Raw genomic sequence first — 17,772 nt, 5'->3', positions numbered from 1 at the left:
GGAATGCTATTAGCTACCACTGTCGTTGGTGACGTCTGGTGCCCGATCACTTGTCCTACCGATGAATTCTTTTTTAATTTTTCTTTTACTTTAGCTTCCCCTATATCCTCGGCTTTTGCCTTAAAAATTAAAAATAAATTTTTGTATTATGATCTCTGGTATTTAATACTATTTGATTTTTATTTTAATTCTAAATATAAGACTTCAATCCATTTTGTCTCTCATATTTATATATTTTTTCTAAAATAATCATTCTAACAATAGTAATTCTAGCCAATAGACTTGATTAGTAAGGATATTTTAGGAAAGACAATATCTATTTATTACAAATACCAACTTAACTTCTTTCCTTAATCTCTTCAAATTAGTCAACTAGCTCTTATAATTAGGATCGGAGGTGGTATTTTTTTTATCCAATTTAAAGATTTACAAAATTTTCCCTTTTTGTAACATAATTTTAGGAACATGCTTCTTCAGGCAAATTGACAGAATCTACTTTAAATTTTCAAAGTGACCTCAAGAAAACAAACCCATTTGTTATTTGATGTTTTTCGTGATTATGCTAAAATCTTTAAATTTAACAAGAACATAAGAACAATGTTATAAAAATGTATTGAAATCCAATACTATTTATTTATTTTTCACAGAAAAGGGTTAAATAATCATATCATCTGTTTAAAGAAAACTAACCAGAACAAAAGCTCTTAGACGAAGAGACGATTAATTGTCCCAAAACCTTTTTCTTTGCTGGTAAGCAAATAATCATTATCTCCACTTGTTAAATAAAATAATAAAAATTTATTGCTTGCTTAACAATATAAACGACCATGACAATTTGCTATAGTTCTGTGTAGGGCACCCAACTTATTTTTTAAAAAATAGCAGATCAAACTTTCTTTTTTCCTCTTTATATTTATTAGGCAAAATGCAGATGATGGGAGAATGACACGTATCAAGCACAACATATATATTATTTATGTTTTTATTCTAATTAAATTTACTTTATAATATGTTGAAACTATAATTAAAAAAGTTCTTTTTACTAGAGAAATTATGATTTTATATTCGATGCATACAGGGAAAAATCTAGAAAAATGATCAAAGGTGCAAAGGGTAAATTTAACTTCGCATTCTGTTGGGCCCCTCTAATAATATGATTGCATAATCATGAAAAAATACTACTTTGGTCCTTAATGTAAAACCTAATTAATTAATTTGAGTAAATTAAGGATGTTGTTAAATTAGTTAATATGATATGTTTTTTTCAAAACACCTTAAATATCTTTCTTAATTCTCTCACTCCTCTTGTGACGACCGTTCTTTCAAAACCATTGTAGATGAAATTCAACAATTTATTCCAAAGATTAACCATGATAGAAAAGAAGAAACCTTAAAATTTTAAAATCACTATCATGGTTAAAAGAAATAAACTTATATCACGAGCACATCGATACTTAACTTGGGCTTTGGACTATCAAAGTCCAGAAATATCATTCCACCCTTAGCCCAAACAAAAACTTATACTTTCAAACGAATGTCACGTGCAACGTCTCAGAAGCCTCTGGCTTTCTAACAGCTCTCTCATCAATTAGCAATAATCAAATGTATTAGTTCACAACATCAAAATAGATGAGCCCTATGTGGCAATATATAACAAGTCAGCACATAGAACAAAAGCAAGGAGGCTATACAAGCTATAACAGCACACTATGCCTCCAGAGCCTTCCCTGATGGGCCACCACCTGAACTATCGCCTGGAAAATGTTAAACCACGGGGTGAGACAAATGCCTCAGTAACCAGCTTTCCAACTCATCATACATACTAACACGTGCTCGTAAGGTGTCAAGTGGGATAGTTATTAATTCTCGAGAAACATAGATATATCCATAAAAATATAATTTCAATCATCCAAACCCTCACTATGGGGGTCAACACACAAGCCACATAAGTCTATCCCTCACTCTAGGGGATCAATCAAACATATGGGCCTATCCCTCACTTTGGGGGACGAATAAGAAGCCACGAAGGCCTATCCCTCACTATGGTGGACGAAAGAAGAAGCCAACCAATGTGCACCAATGGCGGCCTTACCACGTGGTAGGATAGGACTCAAGCCAAAATCCAAATAACAACCAACCATTCACAATATAATAAAAATGTCTCAATATTTTCTCAGTATAATCCATAAGATATAAATCATATATCTTTTCCAAACTTCTCAATCACAATTCCAAAAATCCCACAAGACCATTTCCATAGCTCAAAAGATATAACATATCTACTCAAGTTCTAAATATCAAATATTATTCTAAAAACAACAAAATACTCACAAACAACATATTAGCACATATAACAAGTGGAAAGTGGTTACCTCTCGCCAAAGTAATAGAAGGATTACCATGAGGTCAATCATTTGCTCAACCAATAATTAATCTACACAATTAATATAACCACATATTAATATAAACTAACTAATTAATTTATTAAGCTTATATATTAGTTAAATTCCTAATTTAATTTAATTTTCATTCTAAATTCTCACAACTCTTATAATCCAAAATTAAGTATTTAGAACTAACTGATAATTTTCTAACAAGCCAAATTATTTATTTACATCCTCCAACTTATTTACTTTAATAAAAAGAATTTTCCAAAATTTCTAAATATGAAATTACTATATTCTAAATTATAAAAATCTCATTTGAAATTTAAACCTCAAAACCGAACCATCAAAAATTCAATAGTGTCTCAAATATTTATATATATAAATAATCTAATCAAAATTTTAATGGCATATATATATTTTCATAAATAATGAGCTTTAACTACAATAATTATTTTAAAACCTCCAGTCACCCAATAAACAAAACTAAACCGATTAAAATTTCAATAATATATCAAATAACTCAAATAAATTATTTAACTTATTTTAATCGGTATAAATATAATATATCTCATAAATAACATATTTTTTTATTAAAAATTAATTGTAAATACTAAAATCAACAAATGGACAAATCTAAACCGGTAGAAATGATCTACTATAACAGATCTACAATACTGTGGTTAACACTCATCAAAACTAAATACTTGCTCCAAATTCTATACCAAAAATTTTCTCTAAGTAATATAAAATTACTATCATTAGATAGATATGATTGAGTAGAACAACTTTCATGAAGAGAGTTTTGTAATTAGAAGTAGTTTTACTTACCAAAATGATCTATAACAATGAAGAGAGAAGGGAGAGAGAGCGACGCTGCGAGCGAGCGAGTGACCGAAGCAACGCGGAGAGAGAGAAGGAGAAGGAGAAAAAGACGGGGAGAAGGTAAAAAGAAAATACTAGGGATAAACTGAAGTTAAAGACCCTAGGTAAAACGGAGAAAATAACATTTTGGAACCTTTTTTTTTTAATATTTAAATCCTTAGAGTAGAATTTAAGATGTTACACCTCTCCTATTTGATTATTATTAGAAAAGTATCAATAAAGTTAATTTAGAAAAAAAAAAATTAATGAACATGAGAAATAGATTTTATATATATAACTAATATCAATTCCCTAATCAGCTCCTATCTTAAGCACTCAAGGAGTACCGTTTAAGGACCCAAACTATAAAATATACTATTTTTTCCATGAAAGTTACACCAAATTGAAGTTACAACTTTTCTACGGACAACTTTCACTTGTTTGTTAATGGAGTATGTAAATAACAAGGTAGGCTGATTATCCAATGAGAACAGTCCCATGCCATGTTGCCATGTTGCCATGTTGTGGCATTGTTAAGAGAAACCAACACATTTTCTATTTCTAATATCCTCCCATATTTTCTATTTCTGTCCCGAGTTATGAACTAGAGGAATCAGTATCTGGGTTCTGCCAGAAGTGATTTCTTATGGACCTGTGTTTGGAACTACTTGCAGAGTATCCTGGGTCAGAAAGCAAATCCTGAATATCTGTTTGGCCTTCAAGCATGCTCACAACTTGGGACATTTTTGGCCTAAGTGTTGGGGATGCATTGGTACACAAGAGAGCCACATTTAGCATAACCATGGCCTCCTCAGTTGAATAGTCTGATCCTAAGTCTGGATCAACCAGCTCCAGTAGATTTCCTCTCTCTTGCAGAACATTGGCCTGAAAGAAGCTTGATTTTAAGGACAAGGACTATATACTTGATAAAAAGATGTCACATTTCAATTTTTATGCTATTTGACAATAGGAATAATGGTTTCAAGTAAATTATGGTTTACCCAATCAAGAAGGTAAACGAATTCTTCATTGGGTCTATAATTTGTATTGCTCTTTCCACTGATAGTTTCCAATATAACCACCCCAAAGCTATAAATATCTGCTTTGTCAGTCAAACAGCCACGCATTGCATATTCAGGAGCCATGTAACCACTGCAAAATAACATCAATGAAAATGTGTAAGTATATATTATGATAATAAAATCAAAAGAGAGCAGGTTGAAATTGTGATCATTAGTAACGGATGAGGTAAGCAAGAGATATGTATCAATATGAGATAAACTTACATGGTTCCAGCAACTCGAGTGCTGATATGTGTATTATCACCTTCTTCATTAAGTTTTGCCAAACCAAAATCTGAAACCTTAGCATTAAAATCTTTATCTAGCAAAACATTACTAGTCTTTATATCCCTGTGTATGATTTTTATTCTGGACTCTTCATGCAGATAAGCCAAAGCTCTAGCTATACCAAGGCAAATTTTCGTCCGCGTTGTCCAGTCTAGTTTTGCTTTGCAGGCTGGATCTTTTCCTGCATATAATGTGATTGGGAGAAAGCTAATTAGTTTTTGGACTTGACCATATGTTGATTCAGGCAGCAAGAGATAGTTAAGGTGGTTGAGTAAGAAGCTAACCAAAAAGTGCACGTGATAGACAATTATTTTCCATATACTCATATACCAGTATCAATTGGTTCCCTTCCACACAACATCCATAAAGCTTTACAAGATTGGGATGTTGAAGTCCAGATATCATTCCTATCTCATTCACAAACTCACGGTTTCCTTGCTTGGATTTTGAGGAGAGTTGTTTTACTGCAATTACAGTGCCATCGGATAGCAGACCCTGCATCAGCAACAGTGTATATATGATTTCTTACAAGCATTCTACACATGAAAATAAGAATTAATAGCTAATGCTTGTACATGATTTTTCTCATTCCTTTAAGCGCCAAGGGCTTGCTAACTAATGAGTGCAGTGCGTGGAACAGATGGGAATTCATTGTATAGAAAAAAATTTTACTTTTAAGTATCTGGAGATATAGATATCCCATAATGCACATCTAGTTTCTCAGGTCAAGAAATATCAAAACTTGACTATGTGAGACAAAATTGGTAATCAAGAATATGCACAGGAGGAGAATTTAAATACCTTGTAAACAGAACCAAAGCCGCCTTCTCCAAGTTTGTTTGTAGCATCAAAGTTTTCGGTTGCTGTTTTGATTTGTCTTAATGTGAATAATCCTGTCTGCAGGTCTATTCCTCTCAGCTCTAGGAAAAAGTGCAAATTTGAAAGTCAACAAAGAAAGCTTATAATTTCATCCATATCATATGCTGCCATATTCCATTCCATTTCAGATCAGAATGAGGCGCAAATGAATTTTAATCTAAATTCTATAAAAAAAAAATAAAAATAAAATAGAAATATGAGAATTGATTTTGAAACATGTCAATGCAGCTAACTACAGCTTGGTTGGGTTGTAAGAAATTCAACAACTTATGAGAGAGATTTCAAGTTTGAGCCTTGTCAATAGAAAAGTTACTCCTCCGGTCCTTAATATAAGACCCATTTAACTAATTTGATTATATTAAGGAAGTTAGGTAAGTTAGTTAATTATAAGAAAAGTGACACATTTTTCCTAAAATACCATAATCATCTTTCTTAATACCCTATCTCCCTCTTCTACTTGATTATGGTTGAGGGAGTATCCATAAGGGTAATTTAGAGAAAAATGATAAATATGAGAAATGGGTCTTATATTTAGGACCAAAACCAACTCAAGAATTGGGTCCTATATTAAGGACCGGAGGAGTACATTGGGAGAGGTTCTCTCAATTGAGACCCGGTCCAACTAGAATCCAGATTACTCAGTAGTATCGGATCCTGATTTTTTTTTCCGGGGGGGGGGGGGGGAAGAGCCCATATGAAAAGGGTATTATTAATTACGTTTTGGCAGATGCATCACATACCTTTATACACGGAGTCTTCACCTCCTAACCAGCCCTTCCACCTCATAATACCTAGGAGCATCAGAAGAAGCACAAGAGCAGCTAACATAGCAGCTACCACTATAATATACGTTCTCTTTCCAATCCGTGGTGATGGAGGTTTAAAATCTGCGCAAAGAAGCACTTGTAAATTTCATGGGAAGCCAAAGCATAAAATCCAATCTTTGCCTTTTGCCTACATATTTAATTTTTCTTGTGCATATATTTTATCGACTTTCTTTGCTCTGTTACTTGTTTTAATCTTGCAGTTACTAGATATGGCACGATTAAGATCCCAACTCAAATGGATGCATTCAAGTTATAAAGATGGAAGATGATATATACATGATCTGTCATTCGCCTAACAGTCTGGGAAACCAAAGAAATAGCAAACTGTAAGTAAGAACAAAGATATTAGGAGGGAATTTTTTTCTCATCTTGCTGTTGTTGTTAAATTTCTTTTCACTCTCACGTAGTTGTGTCGTGTTACGCTTTCTTTCTCTGTAACTTCTTAACATTAACTATCTACATATTAGTTAATTAAGGTGAAAAAAAAAATCTTTGGACCTAGCATCCAACCTTGCAATAACCAATGAACACTTGACGTCATTTTAGTAAGCAACATACATTTGTCATAAACGCTGTCTTCAGTCAATCCATAGCTAGTTTGAGATCCGGATACATATTGATGCGATGGTTTCTTTTTTACAATTATTATCTCTTTAAAGCATAAAATTTGGAGAAATGACAAAAAAAATACCCGTTAAATTTCAAAAAGACAAATAGGTCATATTTACTATTCTTATAATAGTTTTGGCTACTTTTATAATAATTTTGACTGGTCAAAATTATTATAAAAGTAGCCAAAACTATTATAAGAATAGTAAATATGACCTATTTGTCTTTTTCAGTCAAAATTTGTCAAAATCAGCTATTTGTCATTTTGAAATTCAATGGGTTTTTTTTTTTTGGGTCAGTTTTCCTAAAAAGTTCAGTAACTTCAATCTAAAACCACGTTTAGGCACTCTGTTCAAGCAAAGAAAAACACAATCACACAGATTTAGATCATCATACTGACTTACTAGGATCTACAGATATGGCAGATATCAGAGGTCCATAAATCCCTCTGGTCGGTATGCCAGTCGTCCCCTTTCCAGCATAGTAGAAGTGAATCTTCAAAGAATGTTGCGTGACAGTGGCATTAAATGTCTTCACAATTGGCTTTCCAGTCCCACCAGCTTCTTTCTCAATATTGAAGTCCTCTAGGACCAACTTCCCCTTCATTGAATACATTCCATCTATATCAATACACAATTCTATGGAATTCCATTATTTGACGTTTGCAAATCGTGTAGAAAAAAGATACCTGGATATAGACGTTAAATACACGTCTCCCAAGACTGTAAAATGATCTATCATTGACAAACACAATCTCTGCGAAGTGAAGCCTAACAGTGTAGTTTCCATTCATTAGACAGAGTCCATAGTAAGTGAGAGAAAGGGGAGACAAACGAGCTGTCCTGTATAGTTCTGAAGTGGGAGCCGAGACACGGAGAAGTTTGGAAGTGTTGGTCACAATATAGGGATCAGATTCAATATTATTGTCCATGAAGTTCCCGGTGCTGCTGAGAGCCCAATTCCGGCCATAGTAAAACATTGAAGCACCTCTTTGTTCTCTGTCCCTTTCATAAATAGTACCATTGATATTTTCTTCCTTGCCACCGCAGTTAATGTGCAAGGAGTGGTCTGTTAAAAAAACAAAGTCAACCAGCATTGGCCAAAAAAAAAAAACCTTCATAAATAATAAATTCAAAGCAGTTGAATAAAGTTTTTAAAATAATTTTCACTGGAATCTTGCTGCCATTTGCACCATGCTTCTACTTATAAACTAAAAGTTTGCAAAAAATTGGGAATATCAAGCAACTATTGGACTAAAACCTTTAGCAAAGGTATTACATCCTTCAAACATAATTATTATCGAATCATCCTCTTGTTTTGAGTTCCTTAGAGACTAATCAATAAATCCTCCATCTCCAAAGGAGACTCCATACATAGAAAAATAAACAAAGAATCAATTCAGCTATGTATTAACCGTTAGGGGTGGGGAGATTTCTATCCGATGGCCATATCTCTCATTTATGTCTCTCTCACCACTGAAGAAGCTTTCATTAATTATTCTCGTTTAAGAAGATGAAGTGGTGATAGAAAGCATGGGTAAATTCTCCATCTCTAAAGAAGACCCATATATGGAAAACTCAACCAAGAATGAATTCAACCATATGAGCTATCAGGTTACCGGGTTTCTATTAATCATCATCTCTCTCACTTCTGTATCTTGGACCACTGAACTAATTAAGCAAAATCATGAAATAGGACTCCGTTACCACTCTTGTCCTTTCTCTCGTTATGTAGTCCCTTTCAGCTGGGTATTTATCGATTTTGATAACTGAAGTGCAAGTTTCACAGCGTGAATCATTATCGAGAAGTAACCCCACAGATAAAACTATGTGAAAACCATATATTATGGTTAGATGCTTACATCGGCTGTCCGAATGTGAGCATGGAAAGTTCTTTTTCAAGCACGAGTGAACATTTTTTCTGCAACAGGGAATGAAATTTAAGATCATGTCTTGAATATGAAATTAAAAAATAGTAGCAAAGAATATATAGTTTGAGGAGAGTTCCTCTAATAGTAAAGGGTGAGACTTGAATTCCAAGCACAAAATTCTTACTGTTTATCCACAGAAGAAGAATAGCTCTCCACTAAATTTCTGGAAAAATAATAGCAAACTTGTAACTGTCGTGAACTTATGAAAGTTGCAGAATAAACAGAGATCACAGCATAAGTGAAACTCACACACTCCCTCTTGGACATTCAACTGGACTCGAGCTGTCCCAGCTAAAGTTATTGTCAGAAATATCACTGCGCAACAAAATATATGAAAATTGTTTATATCATCAACAGCATAAGCAGCTCAGAACTAAGGTAAAATTTATTTCTGACTGATGTATACACTGTGGTCATTGAAGAAAATGTCAAGAGCAGAATATAATCAGTCAACATACACATTTGTATTTCTTCCAAGAACCCAGCTCGGTATTGTCCCTGTTAGCTTGTTCCCAGTAAGATATCTGCGTTCACAAGGTTGCTTTACTTAAAATGAGAATGAGGTGTTTGAACAAGACATTCCACCCATTCCATCCACTTACATGAAGTCTACTTTGTCGAGCTGGTCAAAAGAGCCAGGTATCCTTCCAGTCAAGTCATTGAAACTCAAGTCTCTACAATAACCGTAAATATGAAATAATTTTTGAATGAAAAATGAACCAAACCTGTTAAATCCCTAAAGAGTGTCTGCAAGATATATGCAAGATCATCTTATTCATGTTCATGCCATGAAATCTCTATTCATGTCTATGAAATTTGCATGTGTTTCTAACTGTCTTTTATTGCAGAAGAGATTCATTCTATTGATAGAAGGAAAAAGCGCAAAGGACATAAAAGCCGTAATTACAAATTTTCCAACAAAATTTACTGAGGAAAGCCATCTGTTGGACTACTTACAAGATCTTCAGTTTGTTCATATTCCCAATAGAGTAGGGGATTTTTCCTTTGATCAAGCATCTCCTCAGTATACTGCATTATAATACCAAGTCAAAATAAAATATAGTTACTTTTGAAGAATTACAAGAGAAAGAGAAAATATTTGGGCCATAGAGCTTACAGGGTCCTCAATGATTTCATATAGCCCAATGATGGGAAAGATGAGCTTCTACCTTTCAGATCAGTTATCCTCCTAAATATTGAAGAGCAAAAGAGTTACTCGACATATTCATTTTCCATGACAAACGAAAATGAAGAATTACATTGTCATACAAATCACTTAATCTTCTCAAGGCAGAAATGGTGGAAGGTATGGGTCCCTCGAGCGAGCAACCCTCAATGTGCCTGTAACAAAAGAAAAGTGATATGATAGGTGAACAACAGAAAATATTGCAAAGAGTGAAGAAGAAACGCATGATAGAGAATCTTACAGCTTCTCAATAGATGTCAATTTGCTAATGAAATCGGGTATCCTCCCAGAGAAATTATTGTCACTAATCCTCCTAGAAATGCAGTTTGAAAACAAGTTAGTAAGCAAGCTAGGAACTGCTACATTTGAACAATAAAATAGCCATAAAATTTTTGGATTAGAAAATGCAATTATTATTTTGCTCATTGAATAGAAGCATTGATCATCGATTAACTTCAAACGCTTCTGCAACTCGCATTGACGAGCAAACGGTTCCTATATTAAATATTAATGCGAGTATGAGTGGCTGTTAGTGTTTGTCATTGTTGCTCATTTATCCACTAATGATATCAGTTTTATTAGCCAAGCAGTTTGCAAAACATGGACTATAAATTAATTATTGATATGTACAGTCTATAAAAAGTCGCGTGATAGTATTGAACATATGATTCATGTCGGACTCTGTGCAAAACACGGTCCAACTTTGGTTGAAAACAGAGACTTACAAATCGGTCAACTTGGTCAACTTTGAAAGTGCGGGTGGCAATTCTCCAGTCAATGCATTTGATGACAGAATGCTAAAACACATCACATTGTCCATGTTAACAGTAGAGGATGATATATCATGGGAAAAATGGCATTGGCATTAATAAACAATAGTGAGGGTTCAAAAGAATCACATTTTTTCTAAATTGACCAAGTTTCCAATCTCTGGAGGAATGTGGCCTGAAAATAGGTTCCCTTCAATACTCCTGTAACATTTACAAAGATACTTTCCTCAAACGAAGAAACAGAAGCAATTTGTAATTACACTAAACTGGCAACCCTGCAGTAGCCATGCCAGGCTGCCCCTGGGAAGCAGCAGAAACTGTGTGTAGAAAAGAAAGTTCAGATATTCAACCAAAAAAAAAAGAAAAGAAAAGAAAGAAAAAGAAAGTTCAGATGGAAGAAAAAGCTTCAGCTTAATTCGTAATGAATAAATTTGGGTTAACAATTGAATTGGTAGACCAAATTAATAACATGTGTGTTTCTTTTTTCTCTTCACAATAAGGCATTAACCAACGTATTAAATCTCAATTGACATAAAGGCAAAACTGCAAATAAACACAACTTTAATGAAAACAGAAAATGGTTCTTAACATACAGGTTTCTGAGGGTTGTGATATTGGTGAGAACTTTAGGAAAAGGACCTGATAACTTGTTCCCCATGAGATTGCTGCAAATTCATTGACAAAAGCTGATAAACCCAAGTTGGTTTGCTTATAAATAAGCTATTTAAGAGAAAGACGGTGAAAGAAGAGAGAGCACAGAGAAATTGTTCTTACAGCTGGTCCAAGTGCAAAGCAGCCCATTGCTGAGGTATAGAACCAGTGAAGAGATTACGACCAAGGTCCCTATGTTAAAGAAGGTGCTTCACAGAATTAGGAAGCTTGACCAATTCATTTTGAATATAAAAATGGCATAGTGACATAGAGCCCAAAGTAACAAAGAATCATTTAGTTTCACAAGAGAGGATTGGTTTATCTCACAATTGCTTGAGATGCTGAAGCTTGGAAAACTCTGGTGGAAGAGTACCGGAAATATTCTGAGCCTTAAAAAGTCTGCAGATATAAAATGTGGAATAAAGTAAAATTCAGAACTAATCTTGGGCAAGAACGTCTTGAGAGATAAAGGTTCATAATCTGAGTTGCTAATATGTGTTACATTTCAAAAATACAACTCATTGATCGAATCCTGCTGCATATTGAACAAACTGCTTTAGATAACTTACAGAATAGTAAAGGTCAATTCCAAATTGTGAACTCCAGAAAAGAGAAAAGACTAATCGTAGACATAGTACTTGCAATGAATGTATTTTATTTCGATTATATGATTAGCTCGAAACATGAATCCATTCTTTCCTGTCAGAGGTATTTCTCAGTTCAAATGCCGGCGTTGTTGATTATGATTAGAGATATGCATAGAGACAGAACAACAAGCAGATGGGAGTAAATCTTAGGCGCCCCAAATATGATTCCAAAACATAACATTGTGAATCTTTTTACAATACAGAAATCATGAGAGTTTCTAAAATCACAAAATTTGAAGTAATGACAAAGTCAAAAAAATTTTGAAGTAATGTCAACGCTGGGAAGTGGTTCACAATACTAATAGTAGTGAAGAATTCAGCTTCTCTCCAGTCTCCTCATGATAGCCATAAGGTGCTCGTGCTCTGTGTAGAATACGGGACACGACACAAATTACTACTTGTATTACTTAAGGATATCAGGACATTACAGAGAATCGGAGAGAATCTGGCTGTGGAAATGAAGTATAAACTCCAGTTGTATGTCTCAACGATTGTAGAAGCTTAGAATTTTAATTTTCTTAGGTTGACAATACTGTTCACCTATTACTAAAACGGTATTTGAAAGAAACCAAATCATAATTTTAAAAATACTTTTAATAAATATGTAAAGAAGTTTGTCCCGTGAAAAAAAAAATTTTAAAAGCATTTTTATACATTCCCACCAGAGACCTTACTTTGTCCTTTTTGTTTTGCAGTGCTAAAGCGAGAACCTTTTTTTTAGGGCAACGGAAAGTAAACACATACGCAGAATCAAACTTCAGAGCTGTGTTTCTTTGCTTTTTTGGAAAAATGATATGATATGGAATTCCTTTTATCCTCGATACAAGATCTATTTAACTAATTTGATTAGATTAAAAAAATTAGGTAAATTAGTTAATTATAAAAAATATAACATGTTTTTCTTAAAATACTCTAATCATCTTCCTTAATATCTTTTCTCCCTCTTTTACTTAATTATAGTTGAGGGAGATCCATAGGGGTAATTTATAAAAAAAATTGATAAATATGAGAAATAGGTCTTATATTTATGACCAAAATCAACTCAATAATTAAATCTTATATTGAGAACCGGAGGAGTATGATTTTTGGAATATCTTAAAATTTTAAAATTTCTTGTAAAAATGTTTACGTTTAGATATTTTGATGTACTCTTAACTTTTTCTGAAAAAGATTTGCTCACTTCATTGTTCATTCTTGTTTCGACCAGCAAGCACAGCTAACTTCCGAGCTTAGACATGTTAGATCCGACCGCCTTTAATGACAGATCATGTTCAGCTAAAGAAAGAAACAAATCCACGTTTTCTTTGACCAACTGAAATCCATGTTTAATTAGTAATAATACTTACAAATTTGTCGGAGGAAAAAGAATTCTTCAGCTGTCTTTTTCTCGATACAAAAACAGAACCATGCAAATGTTTCCAACTATTTTTTTGCTAGAAAAAAAAAAATCATATTTTGACTAATTAATACAAGTGAAGACAAACTTTATGGAATCATTATTAAAGTTCAGCCACCACAATAGTTCATCTAAGCTGTAGGGTTCACTAATGCATCCATAAGAAGCTTCCAAGAAAAGTACTTCTGTATTTTAAAAGATAAAATTCCTCTAATATATTTATTTCCTACAATAAAAATCATTTAAAATAAGTTAATTTAAACATGTACTTATGTGACTAATGAAATTAGGGAGAATTACAATCAACTCTCACAGAAGAGAAATAATTACTAAAAAATTCTAATGACAATCTGAGCAGCCTGTAATAACAAGTCTCACAGAGAAAAATGACAACCTCTAAAACCTGTTTTGTAAGTTTTTCATTCTATAAGACTTGATTGTAATTCTCTCATAAAATTAATGCCTTTAGTATCATTTCAGTCATAAAATAGCATATAAATTTATCATTGAAATTCTTTATAGTCAAAAAATGATTATATATATATATATATATATATATTATATACTATAAGTTCACTGCATAAACATCAAAAATTTAATTTGATGTGATATCTACAAGTATTTGTGATTAACATGGCAGACAGGTGAAGATTCATTAACCATGGGTGGGGAAAAAAATAAAGAAGAAGAGAAAAAGAGAAACTGTCTTCTTCCATCTCTGGTCTACACATGATTCCACGTGACCCTGTGCCTATTCTCAGTTTTTCTCTTTAAATACTGATTGATGCTGGTGATGGGTTAATTTTGCCCCCAGGATTCAAATATCATCAATTAAAATGTACATGGTGCGTATTAAAACTTTCAAAATTCAACTCTTTATTAAATCAATAAAAATATTAGTTTATAACCGATTGATTTGATCAGAGTTGGATTTGTGGTGGAATGAATTTTAATTATATATATAAATATTAAATTTACATATTGAAAATTTTCTATAGAATTAAAAATATATAGAATAATATAAAAATTAAGGGATGATTTATATTTTTGATAACAACGAAAAGAGTAATTATATAACCAAAAATCCAAAATAATCAAAGGAATATAAAGATACAAATTTTCATAATTTTAAATTAAAAAAACAGGTTTAATCAATTCGACATATTAATTCTATTAAGCTTGTCGGTGGACTCGTTTTTCCCTAAGCCAATCCAACAGGACCAAATGGGCAAATGGTTACTTATTACCTAACTGGTTACTCCATCATAAAGAGTCGAATTGACATTTGACCAGTTCAATAGAAAGTAAGAAACTAAAATTCAACAACATTTTCATTTTGAGCAGTCCTAAATATGCATGAACAGCAAAACTCTCAACTAGCCAAGAACAGAAAATGACAGATATGAACATTGAACTGTGTGTGTTGAGAGAGAGAGAGCAGTACATGCTTACAACATGGCAAGATGAATTGAGATTGAAGGAGCAATCACAGATAACACAGCTGGCAGAGCCAAAGCCTTTCCTCTCATCTGTCACATTCCATCTGCCTTTGCCACTGCAGGGATCTATACCAAAGTCCCACTCCTTCTTCCCCAGCTTCTTCCCTATCTCTTTCAATGCCCTCACTGCACACCACCAAACCAAACTTACTCATTCATCATCAAACACAAGATAGCGAAACCCCAAATCAAACAACTTTAATGGACAGAAGGTGAAGAAGAGAAGCAAATCAATCTGACGTTGTCTCTCCTGTCCAGAAACCGCACTGGCTATACAATTATATATATCTATTCTTTTGCTATGAGAAAAATCAAATGAATTAACAAAGTAGATGGAAGAAGGAGGAGGAGGAGGAGGAGGAGCTGAAGCAATCAATCTGTTATTGTTTCCCCTGGCAGAAACAAGGGATTGGCAATACAATTAAGTATTCACTCTTTTGATATGAGAAATCCGAATGAATCAGCAAAGATGATAGAAGAATATGGAAGAAGCCGAAGCAGAAGCAATCAATCTGCTATTGTTTCTCCAGGCCAGAAACCAGAGACTGGGAATACAAGTATATATGTTCACTTGATATATAAGAATGAGATGATGAGATTTCCAGCAAAGATTCTGACAGAGGCAAAAAATCAAACAGGTGAGGAGCAAGGTGAGGAATTTGGTGTTAGTTTACCTTCATCAATGGTGAGCTTGGGTGTGGCAGCGAAAGCGATCCGTGGGAGGAACATGAAGATTGAAGTGGAGCCAAGGAGGAGGAGGGAAAGCAGAAGATGGGGACATCCCGGTTTGAGCTTCATGGGAACTCTGAGATTTGAGCTCACAGGTCATGAAGCAGGGCAGGAAAGAGAGGAGAGTCATATTTATTTGAGATGAAAACAGACAGAGAATGATACGGGCATAGAGGATATGGATGGGGAGGCTGCTGGGGAAGTACTGGGATGCTACAGTGACAAAATACAAAATAATATCTATGAAAGTAGGGGGGGACATTATGATCATGCATACACAAGTGGGATACACAAGTGCAGGTTTTAATATATACTATCGCTCTGTATAAAGCTTATAATTGATTTACAATATAATAACCAAAAAGTTGGTGTGCATGCATGCATAAAATGATTCAATTAACTATATACTCCTACGGTCCTAATTATAAGACCCAATTGACTTATTTGAGGAGATTAAGGAAGTAAGTTAAGTTGGTTATTTATAATAAATAAGTGTTGTCATTCCTAAAATATCCTTGCTAATTAAGTATATTGGCTAAAACTATCATTATTAGAAGGATTATCTTGGAAAAAAATGCATAAATATAAGAGAGAAAATGGATTGGGTCTTATAATTAGGACCAAATAAAAAGTCAAATTGGGTCTTATAATAAGGACCGGAGGAGTATATAAGTTTTTTTATTTTTTTATTTTGGACTTGGATTTGATACTAACTCAGGACCGGTTGCTGATTTTATACATATGGTTATCATTTTGTTCAATAAATTGATGTTTATAAAAAAAATATATAGGATACAGTTATAAATAATAAAAAAATACTATAAGTAAATTTTAGGGAAAATTACCAAAAAAAACCTTGGAATTACAAAAACACAGATAGGGACCCTTGACAACTTCACTTTGAGTTTTGACAACTTCATGACACATTATTATTATCAAAAGCTATAGTGAAGTTGTCAATGGTCCCTATCTGCGTTTTTGCAATTCTAAGATCTTTTTTTTGCAATTTCCTCTAAATTTTATATATTCCAATAAATGCATTGTTATATTGTAGAGGTATTAATATATAGTTTTCCATTCTTAACAACTTATTGAAATTTAAATAATTGTATAATATAATAATAGCAGTATTAATGAAAATTCTTGGAATATTTAATTGAGTTTACGGTGCTGCAGCTTTAATAATAAAAATATTAAGTAATATTTTGTTCATTACTTATCTATATGTATGTGTGTACGTGCGTCTCACTTTGTCGCACTTGATTGGCATCATTATACCATATGCGATGATACAAATTAAGTCATTATATTCTTTTGTTCAAGCCCACTAACTGCACAATAACATTGCTGTTTCCAAAAGCCATGTCGTTTTCTTAATTCATAAATAATTAATAATTGTAAGAAAAAATTAGAGACAAGTCCCTCATTAAAAATTTAATTGACAAATAAGACCTAAACACTTTGTGCAACTTGACTTCTATTGTATACAACTTAATTTTTTTTATGTATAATTTATCTTTCCTTGTATGCAATAATATTCCTTTGTGCAATGTGCAACTCAATTTCTCTTTGTGCAAATGAAATTCTTGGCTTTTTTACCGGTATGCTATACACAGTAAAAAAAAAACTAAAATACTACAATTTTAAAAGTATTTATCAATATGCTATATTTAAAATCATTCTTGACAAGAACAATTTTTAAATTATACACAAAGTGAAATCATTCACGCAACAAATGATTTTACTTTTTGACTGTAATATTTTAACATGCAAATCCCTCTGCAATTTCCTTCCCCTCACTTCTCTCACTTATCAACTCAACTTATTCTCTCCATGCAAACCCATGGAGCTACAACAAATGTACATACTTTTGTATATTCTACTTTTTCATCTTTGATTTCTTGCTTCATTGTTTTTCATCAAGAAGTTCACTTTTCTTCTTCTTCCTTTTTGTGGTTTATTTGCTTCCAAACATTTCACAAGTATTTTTACTGCGGCTGTGGATATATTGTTTCTCCTCTCTCCCTCTCTCTCTCTCTCTCTCTTTAATAA

General features: G+C 33.1%; 1 protein-coding gene across 1 annotated transcript; it reads right to left on the bottom strand.

Annotated features, from left to right (window-relative positions):
* Positions 1-3,760: 3,760 nt before the first annotated feature.
* LOC114747614 (probable LRR receptor-like serine/threonine-protein kinase At1g07650) lies at positions 3,761-15,930 on the bottom strand. Its single transcript, XM_028935966.1, has 24 exons — positions 15,666-15,930; positions 14,937-15,117; positions 11,777-11,848; positions 11,573-11,641; positions 11,392-11,463; positions 10,928-10,999; positions 10,754-10,825; positions 10,270-10,341; positions 10,112-10,183; positions 9,960-10,031; positions 9,800-9,871; positions 9,445-9,516; positions 9,301-9,366; positions 9,092-9,157; positions 8,967-9,005; positions 8,774-8,832; positions 7,601-7,980; positions 7,317-7,512; positions 6,217-6,363; positions 5,399-5,517; positions 4,882-5,092; positions 4,535-4,778; positions 4,250-4,400; positions 3,761-4,133 (listed from the first exon to the last, which is right to left on the bottom strand). The coding sequence occupies exons 1-24, from the start codon at positions 15,787-15,789 to the stop codon at positions 3,846-3,848; spliced, it is 2,988 nt and encodes a 995-aa protein (XP_028791799.1). The 5' UTR covers positions 15,790-15,930; the 3' UTR covers positions 3,761-3,845.
* Between the last annotated feature and the right edge of the window lie 1,842 nt (positions 15,931-17,772).

This window comes from Neltuma alba, unplaced genomic scaffold (assembly GCF_004799145.2).
Source record: "Neltuma alba isolate B1F8T4 unplaced genomic scaffold, ASM479914v2 tig00005386_pilon, whole genome shotgun sequence".
Taxonomy (NCBI): domain Eukaryota; kingdom Viridiplantae; phylum Streptophyta; class Magnoliopsida; order Fabales; family Fabaceae; genus Neltuma; species Neltuma alba.
Note: the sequence above shows the minus strand (reverse complement) of the source record. Positions and strands in the feature narration are given on the sequence as shown.